The sequence below is a fragment of the Anser brachyrhynchus genome, assembly GCF_964034855.1.
Source record: "Anser brachyrhynchus genome assembly, chromosome: 8".
NCBI classification, from domain to species: domain Eukaryota; kingdom Metazoa; phylum Chordata; class Aves; order Anseriformes; family Anatidae; genus Anser; species Anser brachyrhynchus.
This window is the reverse complement of record NC_137702.1, coordinates 2,097,406-2,113,382: the sequence shown is the minus strand read 5'-3', so window position 1 is coordinate 2,113,382 and position 15,977 is coordinate 2,097,406. Positions and strand designations below refer to the sequence as shown.

At 44.5% G+C, this 15,977-nt stretch overlaps 1 protein-coding gene across 13 annotated transcripts in view; it reads left to right on the top strand.

Moving 5' to 3' along the window:
* Window positions 1–84: 84 nt before the first annotated feature.
* Window positions 85–15,977, top strand: part of LEPR (leptin receptor) — a 38,940-nt gene continuing 23,047 nt past the window's right edge. For 4 of the 13 annotated variants that reach the window (XR_013954580.1, XM_080603350.1, XM_080603351.1 and 1 more), the window contains exons 1-9: window positions 1,752–1,919; window positions 3,944–4,088; window positions 4,377–4,585; window positions 5,261–5,319; window positions 7,942–8,250; window positions 9,255–9,372; window positions 13,587–13,792; window positions 15,217–15,362; window positions 15,451–15,595. Coding sequence is in view for 11 of the 13 variants with exons in the window: in XM_080603350.1 (XP_080459476.1) it covers window positions 1,810–1,919; window positions 3,944–4,088; window positions 4,377–4,585; window positions 5,261–5,319; window positions 7,942–8,250; window positions 9,255–9,372; window positions 13,587–13,792; window positions 15,217–15,362; window positions 15,451–15,595 (1,447 nt within the window). In the remaining 2 variants the exon portion in view is untranslated. The other 9 variants (XM_080603355.1, XR_013954581.1, XM_080603357.1 and 6 more) reach the window with 9 other exon arrangements.

Here is a 15,977-nt window from a genome sequence, read left to right as displayed (position 1 = left end):
TGTCCCTGAGGCGAGGCGGCGGGGCCGGGGCCGGGGCCGGGGCCGGGGCGGGTCGGGAGCGGGGAGCCGGAGGCAGGTGGGGCCGGGCCGGCCGCCGGGAGGGCGAGGCGGGGCCGCGGCGGGGCGGCTCCTGCGCCCAGAGCGGGGCCGTGCGGGGCCGTGCGGGGCCGTGCGGGTCCCGGGGCCGGCGCCGCGGGAGCGAAGCGGGGCAGGTCCGGGAGCGGGGCGCTTGGGGCAGCCGCGGGGCGGTTCGTGACGGGAGCGGGCGGCACGGAGCCCGCGGCCGGACCTTTCTGCTCTTTTATCTCTTTCACCCCTGAGCCTTAGCGCCTGAAGAGGGATAAACCGCACTAAAATCACGGGCGTGCCGCAGGCTGCAGGAGCCGCTGCGGGCTGCGTGCGGGGCCCCCGCTGTTAATTACCGCACGGGTAATTAACGCACGAGGGCAGCCGTCGGCAGGGACCGCAACCGGGGGGAGGCGGCGGTCGGGACGGGTCCGACAGGCGCCTGCTGCCGGCCCCGACCCGCGGTGGGCGCCGAGCCGAGCCCCGGAGCAGGCGGGCGGGCGGGCGGGCGGCGGGGCACGGCTCGGGGCGGCGGGCGGCGCTGAGGGCCGGGCGGTGGGGTGCGGGGAAAGTGAGTGCCCTACCGGGGTGTGAGGGCTCTGCTGAGGTGTCGTGAGTGCCCTGCCGGGGTGTGAGGGCTCTGCTGAGGTGTCGTGAGTGCCCTGCCGGGGTGTGAGTGCCCTGCCGAGGTGGTGTGTGTGCCCTGCCGGGGTGTGAGGGCTCTGCTGAGGTGTTGCGAGGGCTCCGCCGCTGGATCCTGCGCTGCGGTGGGTGCTGGAGGGGAGCTGGGTCGGGGCACCGCGGGTGTCGCGAACTGGGGGCAGCCTCAGCACAGCCGAGGGGAGAACCCGCTCCAGGGTTTGTCTGGGGCGTGTTTAGGGCATGTTTGGGATGTGTTGCTGCTGGGTTTCACCACCGGACCTGTAGCCTGTTACCTCAGCAGGGATTTCTGCTGCTGCCTCCGGAGACAAGGGTAGTTCTGCCGCGGGTCTTACTGCGTCTGCTGGGGGGAGGTGGGCATCTCCACTTGCCTCGGTTAAAGCTCTGGTGGGATCCGAAAGCAAAAACTTCAATGCAAATAATTTTCATGGCTATTGTGCGCTTCATTTGCTCCGAACTCCTTATTTATGCTGCTTGCTGCTGTGCTAAATGACAACAGAAATTCGTGCCCAGGAGGGTTAACCACAAATCACGGGTGTCGTCAGAACCCCACAGGAATGGAAACCCCCTTAGCACCCATAAAGAGCAGGCCAGAAGGTGCTGTATGGAGGCATTACTGCTCAAATATTTGTATGCATCATAGAGAGCTTTTGAATAGTTAAAAACAGCTGTAGCAGAGAGCTTGCAAAAGTCAGGGACAGTTTGTATGCTCGCGGTGTTATGTTCCTGTTTCCCATTAACTAGCAGCTGTTGTTTTTTTTGGGAGGATGGGAGTAAGAAAAAGGAAAAAAAAAACGTTCAGACTCTGTATATGTGTGTGGGTACATTACTGGAGGGAAAATATGTGATCCTGGCAGCTGAGTTTCTGTAACTCTCTGTAGGTTTGAGACTGCTCGCTGACAAACCGCTGCTATGTGAGGCTCTGATCCCGCAGCGTTTGCTCGTCTCGTCCCTCTGTTCCTGTGATCTGATCCCGCAGCGTTTGCTCGTCTCGTCCCTCTGTTCCTGTGAGACTGGGTGAGAGCTTCAGGGTGAGATCAGTGGTGTCAGGGCGCGCTGCTCGCTCACGGCCAGGCTGGGCTGATGCTCACACCTTCCTCGTACGGCAGTCCTCTTCCCACGTTAACTTTGTGGTTTGGTTTCGGTGTGAGTGTAGTTCAGGAGGGAGACACGCAGAAGTGCAAGCTGTCGAGGTAAGAAACTGTGCGGGGAAAAGCAAGAGGGAAAGGGCAGCTTCAGAGGGCACGGGCAAACTCTCAGTATGTTTTTCTGAGCCCACTGAGCAGGCGCTTGTGGATCACCAGCCATGTTTCAGGCCGTGCTGAAGCTGTTTCCCATGCTAGTATGCCAGTGAAGTGTGCGACTTCTCAGCCCACCTGTAGCAGATGACCTTATATTCACTATCATACTCCTCGCTTATTGTATTTGCTGTTTTGTTTTCCTGCCTTGACAAAAATCCCATTGAACGCTCCCTAATTGAAGTTTTTTCTGCATCAGTGAGCATGGAGAGGGAGAGTCAGAAACTAGAAAATGTCATCTTCTACGCAGCAACAAACTTGGTGGTTTCAGGTTGCAGCATCTTATGGCCAATGTGTTAAATCAGGCCCTGATTCTTCCCATTTGTGTGGAGACTTCCCCCACCGTGCACAAAACCATTTGTCCTCGCTGTGTTAACTCTCTCCAGGACAGAGCTGTAGTTACAAGGTTTCATAATGTTCCTTTATTAAACTTCCAGTTCCTTTAACTCTTCTTGTAAAACTTTTGTCGTTCTTACAGTGCAGTTAGGATTTATGGTAAATTCGATATTCTCACTGGAAAAAGTGTTTAGTACTCCTGCACAGTCCAGTAGGACATTGGTCGTGTCCTGGGCATTACCTGCAGGTAGCTATTTTTTACCTAGCCCCTGTGGAAAGCATCCAGGAGGGATGCTCAGTGGACCAAAAAGGAGCTCATGCCGATGCCTTGTAGTTTGTGTTGCTTTCTTGATCCCGCTCAGCACTGGTTTTTGTTTGTGCGTATTGTTGGGACCAGAGGTTAAAAGCAACAGCTTTGTGGTATCCGCTTACGTCGATGCAAGAGAAAAAGAAAACGTCTTGAAGTGGTCTGAGCTATGTTTTTGACTTCTGGCCCAAACATTGTTAATTATGGTTAAATTGGTGCTGATATCAGAATCGCTTTGATTTCTCTATCTGGATGCTTATATGGCAGCAGGAAGTGAAGATGCTGTTATCTTCAGGAGGCTGCATAACTACAGCTTTCTTCTTTGAAGCGTTCGTGGTCCTGGGCATCTGCGGTTGCTTTCCTTTCAGTCTGTGCGAGGTATTGCCTTCTTGCATCCGGGGACAAGTGAGAGATGGTGTTTCACTGATGCTGCACGTTCTGCTTTGAAATAGTACAGTGAAATGCGAATGGCTGCTGAAATAGAGGTTCTTTTCTTTAAACATCTAGGAGCAGAAGGGCTAAGGTACCTGGGTGGCAGCTTTAGCTTCGTTCAGTGTGGGATCTCGCAACGGGAGAGCGACTGATGGGCCGTGACTTTATGGACCATTCAGAGCTTTTGTTGGTGGAAATATTTTACTTGTGTTCAGAGTGAGAGCTCTAAAGACATTTTCAGTAACGTCCATGACATACCAATAACTTTATAAGCCTTTGGTGTGTAGGTCTGATTTTCTTGCACAACATACAGAAGCGGTCTCTGCCAGTTCCTACTGAGAAGTGGTTGAGCTATGAACTGCAAATTTTTGTTGCGCCTATAAAAGAGGAAGATGGACTGGCTTTCATTAAACCATAGACTTAATAATGGAATGGCATATGTTTAAGCCAAGTAAATTGTTTTAAAAGCTTTGTTTTTTTTTTTTTTTCCTCCAGTCAGAAACTTTGAAAAAACTAGGTAACTTTCATCATAGGCTTTTGGAAATAATCCCAGCCTGTATCTTCGTGAAATGGCAGGCCTAATAGAAGGCTGTAGCTAGTCTAATTCCGCTGGCCTTCATGGCTTGCTTATTAGGAAATTGGCTAATGGCAGATGTACAGGGAAGGCTGGCCTGATAACAGCTCTGCTGAGAGGCAAATTTTCTTCCGAAGTAGGGGTTGTGGAGCACTGCCTTTGAAATCTTGAGCTTTCCTCTTTAATTGATCAAAATGTAGCTTAAAAGGTAGTCTGATTATAACCTGGGTGAATGGGGAGAAAAGTGGACGGGACTGACTCATTTTTTAGAGCAAAAAGAGGACAGCGTGTGCTGAAGGAACAGCTTGGCTCCAGCCCCCCTGAATTTCCAAGGGCTTTTATAGTAAGAGAACTCGCAGGGAGACAACACTACGGAAATACTGTGGCTGCCCTGCTCGGAGCTCTGCTGCTGCAGGTAGACAGCCATGCCCAGCAAATCGCCTTCGCTTTAAGCCATGGGCAAGGCTTAAAGCAGTGTCAGGGTCCCTGCATGATCGGGTTAGTCTCTGGCAGGGACTTAAGGGAGAGGAGGGATAGTTCTGGGTGTAGTCTGGGCACAGAGCAGCTTTCCTTTCCGCAGCCAAACCCCTTGGCTTTATTAGCAGCCACCGGTTCCCGTGTGCTGGTGCCCCTCTGCCCCGTGGTGGCTTTGCTGGGGCTCTGCCCGGGGTGAGGCAACGAGGATTTCTCACCTTCTGCACAGGCCAGAAGAGCGGGGAGTGCCCTGCTGCTTCCCTCCCGCTCCTCCACCACCGCGGCAATTTGCTTCCATGCAGCTCCCGAGACCACGTATCATCGTGCAGCGCCGCGTGGTGCAGTGCGTGCTGCCCCAAACCGAAAGGCCAGGGGATTACATACGTTGGCACCGGCTCTCTTGGCAGCATCGAGGGAGGAAATTGTTCTCAAAATTATGTAAGGAATGAGAACGCCTTTGGAGGGACTCCCTGAATCTTAGTTCTTGCCACAACATTCTCCGTCGGACTCGATCTGTAAATTTTACTGATCATCCAGTTCTAGTTAACTACAGAGGCAACCAAATTCTGCATGTTTTAGTCTGATATCGTCTGTCAAACTGTTTCTTAAAGTATAAAAATGCTTACATTTGGGCTTCAACAGAATTTGTGTGGCTAAAGTGTGAAAATCAAAAAGAACAAAGTACCTCAAATGAAAGAGAAGTATTTAAACATTAATGTAGACTTTAGTAGACTCTTCACCAAACTGATGTTTGGGTGCTTTTGTGTATGCTGCACTCTTTTTTTTTTCTTTTCTTGGGGGAAGAGATACTTGAGAACCCCTTGGGCATTTTGATGGTTTAGGTTCATAGTGCCTTTCAGATTACCAAACCCAGAAAGTGACCAACAGTCAGCCTGGAGGAATAAGGTGCTATATAGCTCTAAGGATGTAAGAAAAGCTGCGTTGATATTTAATTGATATGTTAAGCAATGTTAATGAGTTTTATTATGTGACATTCTGATTTTGTTGTTGCTTTCTGTTATAAAGGTGTGAAGACCAAAGAAAAAGAAGTGCACTGTAATGAAACCCTAATGATAATTATCATTCTCAGTTAATTTTCTATATGTTTTTCAGACTGGCTCTTCAAAACAAGATGTATTGGCAAGTCATTCTGACCACGGCTGTGCTGTTGGGTAAGTTAACAGTGTTAAAAATAAATCTGTTGGGAATTGTTTAGAATGAAGAGTACTCCCGATTTCTGTTCTGCAGTGGTGTTTCAAGTCGTATTACTGCATTAGGATCTTATCACAATATTCCGCTAGTATATGCAAAGGTCCTGATTTATCGTTGTGCAGAGCTGAAATGTTGATACTCTCGGGGCTGTGCGTTTGTACGTTATCCCAAAAAGCAGCGCAGTTGATCTGTGAGATCAGGATACATCAATGGAATATATCTGGTGGGTCAAAATGCATTCAAATGAATGCCTCACTCAAAATTTGGGAAGATGAGAAGTTCACACGAGTTTTGTTCCTAGCAAGGAACAAGCCTAGCAAGCCCAAAAGCAGATGGGAAAACCCAGGTTCCGTTGGAACCGCAAGGTTTCTGTTTAGTTCAGTGTAGTCAAGGTGTCACTTTGAGTTTGAGCTTTGCTTTTTTTGGTGGCTGACATTTTCTTTCATGTGCACAATGCTCTTAAAAGGTGCTCAATTTACTGTAAACGTTGACGAATGTAATAAGCTGTTTTTCTAGTTGCGAAATGTCCACAGCAATATTGGTGTATGCTGTTCAGGGACAGATGGTATTTGCCTTTCATTTTTTTTTGATTGAAAAAAGAGCTACTTAAAGACTTGATGATAATGTTCATGGAGAAAGCAGGTACCATGATCCGACGAAGTTAGTTTCAAAATCTGTATCTTTTATTTTCATGAAAGATGAAGAAATCATTAGACAGTGTACGTACAGTGTCAAATACTGTGTTGATGACAAATTCTTCTTTCAAATACCTTACGTAATCTAAAGATGTTGTGTACCTTTTCATTAGAAAACCTGGATGCTTCAGGGGGTTTCCATTAGGCTTCAGAGCTGTTGTGTCACTAACGGGTGGCCTGCAATGACAGAAAATCAGTGCATCTATTGACTGGCCATCTCTGTGTCCAAATAAGCAAATACCAGTGGTTAGCATCTTTGTAGCTCTCTTAACCCAGGCACTTAAATACACCTCTACTCGAGAGGCAGATCCATGTGTGATGGCCTCCCATGTGTCCGTGCCACAGAGAAACAGTTCCGTCTGGAGCAGGGAAGTGTTCTTAACGCATGCTGTGATATCAGGCCTTTAAGAGCTGTAGCAAGCCTATGCTAAACATTCTGTATTGTAATTCTTTTATTTTTAAACACGTCTCTGGAAATGGCAACTAGCTGCATACATTTTGATTTACGGGATTTAATTAATCCTGTGGTATTGATAGTGGGATAAGAGAGGGGAGAGTATGTTTTTTAGGAGAAAGGTGACTTGGCAGGAATCTCTTCGCACCCCTCAATTGACTCCGTGAATTGGGCAGTATGTTGGTTAACTGTCCTGCTTCGTAGGCAGTCACGTCACTCATTTGTTCTTCTTTTAATCATGTATTTTGGACTAATAGTCTGTTCAGTCAACTGAATCCTCCACATGGTGCCAGGGAGCCTAATGAAGCTGATATTTACAGAGGCACAAACTCTTTTAAATGAGAGAGGAGAAAAGAGCAGAACCCTTCAGGAGCCTGGCATTACAAAATCCATGTAAAGACAAAACGAATCACTTCAACGCACTGCGTAGTGACATGGTGTCCGCTTTTAATGTAGCGTGCATCTACTTTTAAAAACCTTTCATTTTGTATTTTTACATTAAGCTTATGCACTATTAATCGAACAGTGCTAGAGAAAAATTTTTATTATTATTTTAGATGTTGCAAGGCATAGAGTATGAATTAATTTCTATCTAATGAGAGTTTTAAAATATTTATGCCCTAACTGAGTGGAAAGCTAAAAGCAAAGAAGTGCGCAAATCACCCTCACGCCTTTCTGTAACTGGAGCTTTAATCTTTGGAATTCATTCAGTGTTTTACAGTAAGCTGTTTCCAAAAGCGATACGTTCATCACTCTCAAAATCACTGTTAGCGTAATTCAAGCCATGGCTTACCAACAAGAGCTACGGCTGCGGTCGGAGCGCTTTTATTTTGAAGAATCTAAGTCTGATGGAAAGATCGTTGATTCTGTGACCATTTTTTTCCTACATCTCATTTCCCAGATAATGCTCTGGCGTTGCATAGTTGCGTCCAGTCGTATCTTCTGGTAATACTGTTCTGTGGAATTTAACAGTTACAACGTGACTGTGTTACATTTACAGTGGGATTATTTTTTGCTGCAGTAATGGCACCATGTTATTAAGAGATGGATTGCAAAAGTCCCAGCAAAGTGTGTGAATTTAGAATTAGGATGTGGCGTATCTTGAATTAATAGAAGCCAGTTTACCCCAAAGTGATGCTTCCCCTACAGTCTTGATCTTGACCTATTTGAAGAAGTTGAGAAAACAAAATGTTCGTTGTAGTGACTTTGGGAGAGGAAGCTGGCATTTGGCAGTTGTGACACCAGTTCCTGGGGGATGGTTTTCAAAATTTTTCTTTCCAGCTCAGAGGAGATAAGCCCCTGGGATTGATTTGATATTTTTTCTTCTGTAATGAAAGTCTTTCTGTATAACGTCAGCCACTCCCTTCATTGTCAAGTGATAAGAACTTTTACCTTTATTTTTGGTATCTTTTCCTTTGTCTTTTTATTTGCAGACTTCATTCACGCAGCAGTTGCCCGTTGTATGGTCCATCAGATTCTTCCCAGGAACTTCACATTACCCTGTATGTTGCTGAATGAGACAGTTTTGAGTCCTTTCTCTGCTGGAGTTGTAGAGAGCTGGTCTGGTTTGAGGAGAGAGCGTGGAGCTGCTGAAACCAACCCTCCCTTGCTAATGAATGAAGAAAGTTTTCTGTGTTGCCTTTGGAGTGATAACAACATCGATTGTTCTTTGTACAGAGCAAGCATGCAGCCAAGGATGTTTATTCCTTCAGAAATAAGCATCTCTGCTTCTCAGGAAAGAGGTAGGTTTTTCAGTCAAAGGCATGGTAAGTTAGTTGTTCTCCAAAAAAAAGGTTGTTGTGTTTCGGGTTTTTAGTAGCTTTTTGTTGTTTGTTTTAATGGGTATTAATTTTTATCCAGAGCAAACAGCATAGTATAATATATCAGAAGACTGCAGTGGAAGGCAAAAGAACATGGTAATAGCACATACTTCATTCGGCATTTCTGTAGAAAGACAACTATTTTTTTTCCCTTTGAACAGGTAGCACTGCTTATGAGGACGCAAGCCCAGATCTTCACAGGTGTTTAGATGCTGTGGAAAAGAGTTTGATTTTTTTTTTTTTTTGGTGGATGTGGGCCTTAAACTCCTTCAGGATGGAGGAGATGGGAGGAGGACAGCAAGTGCCATCTTCCCTGACTAAATTGCTGTGTCTTAGTAAATATCTGTACATGGATTTGATGGAATTACTTTTCCTAGACTGTCTTTCTCCTTCTGTAAACCACACTATGCAAGCAACATAGGGACCTGGTGGTCTGCTGACTTAGGCAGAGTAGAATTCTGTTTTATAAGTGTTGTCCCATGGGAAAAAAAATCTCTAAAGACTGCCACATGAAATGTGCTGCAGTTGTATATGCTGTACAACTGCATGTGTGAACAGAGTGTATACAGTGCAGCCACACAGAGGCTGTACGTGTTAGCAGCAAAATCTTCAAGCAGCAGCAGCTTCATGTCTTACTTTGCCTTGTTGCCTCGTCCCTCTGGCTATGTAAAATATATTCCTTCTCTAATAATCAGAATGCAGCAGGCTGTTACCGTACGAGTGGTTAGCCTTTTCTGTGTTTAAGGTTGTATACTGGTCCCCAGTTCAAAAAAGGACTATTTATACACATTTGCATATGTGGGGTCCAGCCTTGCCTTCACGAGTATCTGTTACTTGTCTCTTTTTTAGGGAATTGTACTCTGGCTCTTCAGTTGTTCTTTGCTTTTAATATAGTTCAGAAATGTTTCTCTCTTCCTTTTGTTTAGATTCAAATTGGAACATTGAATGTTGGATTAAAGGCACGCTGGATCTGTTAGTTTGTAGCCTCCGGTTTTTGAAGCTACACTTGGGACCTGATTTGAAGGTTAATCTTTTATATGCTGTGTAAGTACAGACTTAAATTTCTCACTGTTGGCATTAGAAATCCGAAAGCATTTTCAAAAACATCAGCATTAGTCTCCCAGGCTTGCAGCACATTAGTAGCATTAGCTTTACAAGCAGATGATGCAGTTTATACCTTGCCTTATCTCAAAGTAACCAAAGGCAGCGCAGAGGAAAGCATGTGGTTCTATTTTTGAATGAGAAACGATAAGCTTGGAGGGCCCCTCTCCTCTGTTCTTTCTGTGCTTCTTGAAATGCTTTAGTGACATCCCTATGGACTTGCTAAAATATCTTTGCTTTTACACTTGCTTAATTCTAAAGCTGTGATCTTGGTTCTGCCTTTTTGATGCTTTTGACCATAATGTTCTCTCAAAGTAATTATGTGACTTGGCATTGTATTAAATGTTGCTGTGATCACACCGGTGCTGCTGAGCGGCGCTCACCTGCGTAGTTGTCACCGTCATAAATACTCCATGTGATGGCAGTACATGGTAATCGTCCTGACTGGGGGGTGGGCACATCTTTGATACAGAACCCGTCTGATTTGATCGTAAATTGATCTATTTGATTCCACTTCCAAAACCACACTTTCTCCTGCATTATTGGTAGGTTGGAAGGAATAGTGTGGACATGCAGACTGAATTTCTTCAGGAAACAAGCTAAGTATAAGTAGTTGGCCGTGCTGAATTTGCAGGTGACAACTTCTGTTTAAAATACAGAACTGGATGACAGATACCACTTACCACAAATTTATATCTGTAGTCAGTGTAGGAAGCAACACTATTAATTGATAATAAGTGTGGTTGTTTAATTGGCATCACGCGTTAAAGCTGAAACCAGATTTTGAGTGGGTTCCTACTTTGAGTGTTCCTCACTCTGCTTTGTGGCATACCGCTACGTGTGTGTTTGTGGGAGAAGCAGATCTGACTTCACCTCTGTTCCATTCGGTCTCAACTGCAGCAGAAAAATCTCAGCCAGTAATCCTAGCATAGTAATCTGTATATTGATTTTTTTAGGTATGGCTAACATCCCTGGAACAGCAGATTCAGGTCCCAGCTGGTATGAAGAGGTTCTTTGTATTATGAAGGGAATTCAGTAACTATCGTGCGATTTATGAGAGGAGGCCCTAAAGGCTCCCTAGAGTACTTGTGGCATTTCTGCATTTGATTACTTTTAGCTGAAAAGGCAAAATGCAGTGCAGTCCCTGACACCAGAGAACATGTTTCAGTTCCAGGACTTAACATTAATATTTTTCTTTTAGGGTCCCTGTGTTCCGGGGGAACAGCTAGCAAAGCATTTCAGATTGTGTTAAGGTGACAGCTTCCCCTCTTGGCTTGCTGATACCTTAACATTTTATTTGCATGAGCCAAAATACCTTGAAAACATTCCCAGTTTTAAAAATATGCATTCCTGGCATGTGTTACTCCCTGGGAGTCTGGAGCTTAGGCCAGAATTCTCACATATAAGACAAGCAATGTATGAAAATAATGACCTAGAAGAATCACAAAGTTCGAGTCCTCAGCAGTTTTAAGTTTTTCAGGATTAGAGGTGTGTATTTTTTTTTTACACATCCACAGTTTGCCTGCTTGTAGTAATACCAAGTTACTTTGAATAGAAGATGTTTTGTTCTGTCTGAAACAGTGCTGTGATGGAGCTCTTACCTTCCCCGGCAGCGTGTCTTTGGGAGGAGAAAGATTATTCTGAAACATAATGAGACAAATTAGGTTAATTGTCTCCCAAAAGTGAATGATCTTTCCAGTTGCATGTATTCTAGGAATGCTGCAAACCTTGATGGTAATTACATTAACCGAAATCACTTAGCCTTGGGGATGCTTTTGCAGTGACACAGATGAATGCTCCCGGTTGAATTTTGAGCGCTGCCTATAATTTGCCCTTTCGGTGGATGGTGATGTATGGGGTGTGCTCGTGTTTCTGACCTGTTCGCAGTACCTGTGGGGCACTGCTTGACTTCTGGGCCTAGGCTCCTGTGTTCTGAAGGAGAAATCACACAATTTACCTCCTGATGCCTCGGTTGAGCACATCATTTATACGTGGAGTGTTCCTTAGCTGGAGAATACGAACCTTTCCTTAGAGACTTGGCATCCCGTGAGCTAGGCAGCCATCAGATGTCCTGTGATGGTAAGGGGCAGCTTGTTCAAAGAAGTGTCGACCTAGAGCTACTATATTTCACGTGCGTTTATATATACTTATTGAAAGTCCATAGAACCCCAGACAGCCTTGCTCCATCAGTTCCTAATAAAGATTGCACTTGCACAAGCACGGTATAGAGAAATACTGAAAGCAGTGTTGCAGTGGTGACCTCACTTCTGGCAGGCCTTAACGTAGCTACCCAAACGTGCTGTTGTACCTTTCTTGAAAATAGGAGAATTGTATTTCTTGTATCTCTTCTAAAACAATTCTGACCCTTTGTTTTCAGTCAGATGTTCCAGTTGCAAGAAATAATTTGAACTTCTGGAGAGAGATTTTTCAGCTTCTCATTTAAAGTCTAAAAATTCAGTACAGGGCCACAGATTAATTTAGCAAAAATATCAACACTTTCTGAAGTATGTGTGAAAACATCTGGGAGGCCTTAACTTAATGTGTTGACTAAAAGAACTGTCCCTGCACAACTGAAAACGACGCTTGGAGTAGAAGAGAAAAGCAGGCGTTGGACATATGCCCATGTTAATTATGCTGTGGCTCAGGGCAAGCATTATTACATTTTTTTCTCCTGTTGTGTCTTGTGCTTTAGCCACTTGTTTCCATCTTAGTCACATCTCACATCGCCTTTGCACGTTTTCCTTCCCTTCTCTGTAAGCTGTGGAAAGCTTAACTTCAGTTCTTTAGTTTTCTCGTGAATGTCAGAGGTGGGCACTTATAATCCATTCACAAGAGTCGGTGTGTTTAGTACCTGTCTTTTTTTTTTGCTCATCCCTCAGTGCCAAGGCAAATCTCTCTGATTCCCCAGCCAGCGCTATAGAAGTGAATGAGGACAGCAATATGCACTTGTGTATTTGCTAAGCCCTCTGCCTTGCCTCCCCCCCACAACAAGTTGGATGTGGCTACTGTTGTGAGATGTGAAGTGCTTCCTGAACTAGGATTTATAGCTCTCTGTGTGCTGCAAGTCTCATAGGAAACTCCATTTTTTAACAGCCTGTTGCTTTGTTTTAAGTTTATCCAGAGTTCCTCCTCTCACCCTACTGAATGAGGACGCTGACCTCTCCTGAACTTCTGAGGGCTGTATAAGCATGAACTCCTCTACAGTTAGTATTTGCAGTTTGGGAACAATGGTTATTCTGTGGCTGGATCCGTCTGCAGCCAAACTGGAGATGACAGGCGGCTCGTGCAATCCCTCGCTGTAGCTGTGCTCCAAAATACTTTGGCTTTCTGTTGTTCTGCTTGTAATCGAGACTCGCGTGTTTAGTCCTGGCTTAGCAATTTGGAATGAGGTGATGTGGGGGCCCCTCAGAAAGCTGTCATCCGCTGATCCACTCTTATCCCAAACTCGGTGTTGTGAGGTGGTCCCTGTGTCTTGCCAGCTCGCTGAAATGCAGAGGTCATTACCTTCTTTCTCAGTATCTGGCTATCTCCCCCTGGGAGTGCATCTGGTAAAGTGGCTTAGAATTTTCCTTTGCTTTGCATAGTTGCCTGGAGAGGCAGCGAGGTGTTGGAGAAGCCTTCAGTGTACAAGTGAGACCTTGGTAATTCTGTCACGAAGGGGTGAAAGACGTTTAATGTTTAATGGTAGCAGAAGCTAGAATGAACATTACATTTGTTTAGATTTTATTTTGGTGCCCCACAAGTAGGATTTCAAATGAAATCTCTATGGGAGTGGCAGAGAGCTGCATTTAGTCCAGGGTAGGGTGACTAACTTTGTGTGCTCAAGGAGTATCTAGTAATGGTTACCACCGGGATTTGGAAACTAGTCTGACTGAACTACAGGTCTCATCTAGTATGGTAATGCATTTGTTTTAAGGTCAGTCCTTAGGAATACTTTTCATTAAATCATCTTAACTGCTTTAAACCATTTAAAAAGGGAGAAACAGCAAAGCAAACACAATTAGTTACAATTACTGTCTTTTTAACTTTTTTCATTACAGGTGTTTTTTTTTTTTTAAATAAACTTTACCCAGAGGATAAATCTCCTCTATTGAAATAGCGTTGAGAAAAAAATCCATTTTTTTGTTGTTGTTCTGTTTGTTTGTTTTACTTTGTAGATCGGATCTGCCGCTGGGAGATGCGTCTACGAGCTCTCTAAAGGGGGCTGCCGTGGCTGCTCGGTGTGGCTGCAGTGAGTACGGCAAGTGTGAATGCTGCGTGCCATCTCCAAGACTCAACTACACCTACATCATGTGGCTGAAGATTGTGACTGGGGTAACACCTCTTTGGTCACCTTTGATGGCAGTCAAGCCCATAGACATCGGTAAGCATTACCTACATTTTAAATGTTTTTTTTTTTTTAGTGGGGAGCAGGATGTCTTTTGTGGAGAAGGAGTGCACAGGCAGAACAGGAAAAGACTTGCTGGTGCTGTCTCAATTGTTCAGGATGGTGCCGTACACATTTCTTAGCTGTCTAACTCACGTTGAAGGTCTAGTACAAAACCACAGTCAGTAAGGACAACAACCTTCAACATACTTGAGCTTTTATTTCTAATTGGGGCCTCTTTGTGCCTGAGTTTGGGGCAGTGGTGGAGGTTAACTTTCTGTGTTGCTGAGGACTTAAATTAAAAAGTGAGGAAGAAAAAAAACTGTTCTTGATCTTACTTTGCAGTTAAGACTCTCTCTTCTCTCAAGCAGCTCTGTTGTTCTGATGCTTTCTTCCTTACACGTACAATTCCAGCACTTTCCAAGTTGAAAAACAGTCCTATAATATTTAATCAAGTGAAAACCCTACTGACATAATGAATTTGATAGGTGTTGCTCTCCAGTATGCACAGTTATTACAGATCTTGGCAAAGTTCAAAAAGGTAGGCACTGTCAGCTGAGGGGGAAAAAGTAGAATTTTTATAAACTTCTTTCTAACTGATGTGCTTTGCAGAGAGAAAGCTAAAAGTCTCTGGGTGGGATAGTTTTGAAGGTGAGAGGTTGCATATATATCATGTTGCTTTTAAGTAATGCCACAGGAAAAAATTAAAAATTCAGAGTCAAGCCTGCCAGTGTTTAAAAATGATGTTATTAAATTGTTCTGCTTAGTGAAGTATATTTGAAAAATGCATAATATTGGAATGTGCTTCACCAAGATTTAGCTGAGTTAAAAAAATAGTTGGAAAGTGAAAATCTGAATACTTAGGTAATATATCAGTAGAACAGGTGGCAGCAGAATGAGAAAACGATTTATATTGTAAGATGCACAAAAGTGTGATGTAAAAGTTACGACTTTTTTGTTTTAAAAGATATGAGCCTCCACCCACATCAGTCATTTCTGCAGGTCCTTAGTAAGTTAATTGCACTGAGATGGTATAGAGGATATGGAGGAGTAATAAAAAAAAAAGTTCTGACTTAGTATACTGAATTTGAACAACTACTATTATTTTCAGTACAGTAAACTGAGTCAGGTTCCAGTAATACCACCTGAATGAGGTGACTTGAGCAAAGAAATCAAAGAGTGGCCACTTCGTATCTAGCCCAGTATTGCTAGGTGCAGGCTCTTACTCAGTGAACCCCGGGGAGCTGTAGGAGTACACGTCCCAGTAATATTACATGACATTGCTCTGTCACACGTTATCTGTAGAGCAACTCTTGAAAACTGAACTTAAAGAAAAGAAATTTCAGAATTGGTAAATCATTACAGCGAGCAGTCACAGGCAGTGAGGTTAGTTGTAAACTTGTCAAATAATTTGTCCGCAGTAAAGCCTGAACCTCCTCTGAACCTGCATCTAGAAATGACAGAGAAAGGTGAAGTGAAGATCTGCTGGTCTGACCCCGTGCTGATGCCATTTCCCCTCCAGTACGAAGTGAACATCTCTGGAAACGCAGGTCAAAACGGCTGGCAGGTGAGTCAGCTCAGCTCTGTCCCTCTGCTTTTCCCTTTCTTTTTCCTAAATTATTATGTGGTAGTAATGGCTTCTGATAATCCACTAGGTGGTTCAAGTTGCTTTAAACACCTCGCTGGCCATAGACAATCCGCTGCTCGATTCCTCCTATTTCGCTCAAGTGCGGTGCAAGAATCGTTATGGTCCAGGGTTCTGGAGTGACTGGAGCACACCATATAATCTGAAATTGGGAGGTAGGTCATGTGCAGCCACCCTGCGTAGTAAGTAGGCTTTCAGAATACGATAGATTTTCCAGTTTGTTTTGTTTTGTGGAATCACTATATGTGAGTATGTTATCCAGGGACGTGCACTACACTATGTGCATGATTTGGGCTGAAAACTCCTCTGGAAACTCTTTAACCTGCTGCATTTCTTCCGACATAACTTTACCTGAGATCCTACTCTTTGCTTGGCACAAAATTTTTATGGAATGATTAATACATGGAGACTGCACAGTCAGCTTCATGACACCTCCATGGGTGCCCTGTTGCTTGCTCACCAAGCACCTGTTCAGACCCAGAAGCTCTTTTTCTAAGGGCTTTTCCATTTCAAAAGACAGCAGTGTTTAACTTCTAC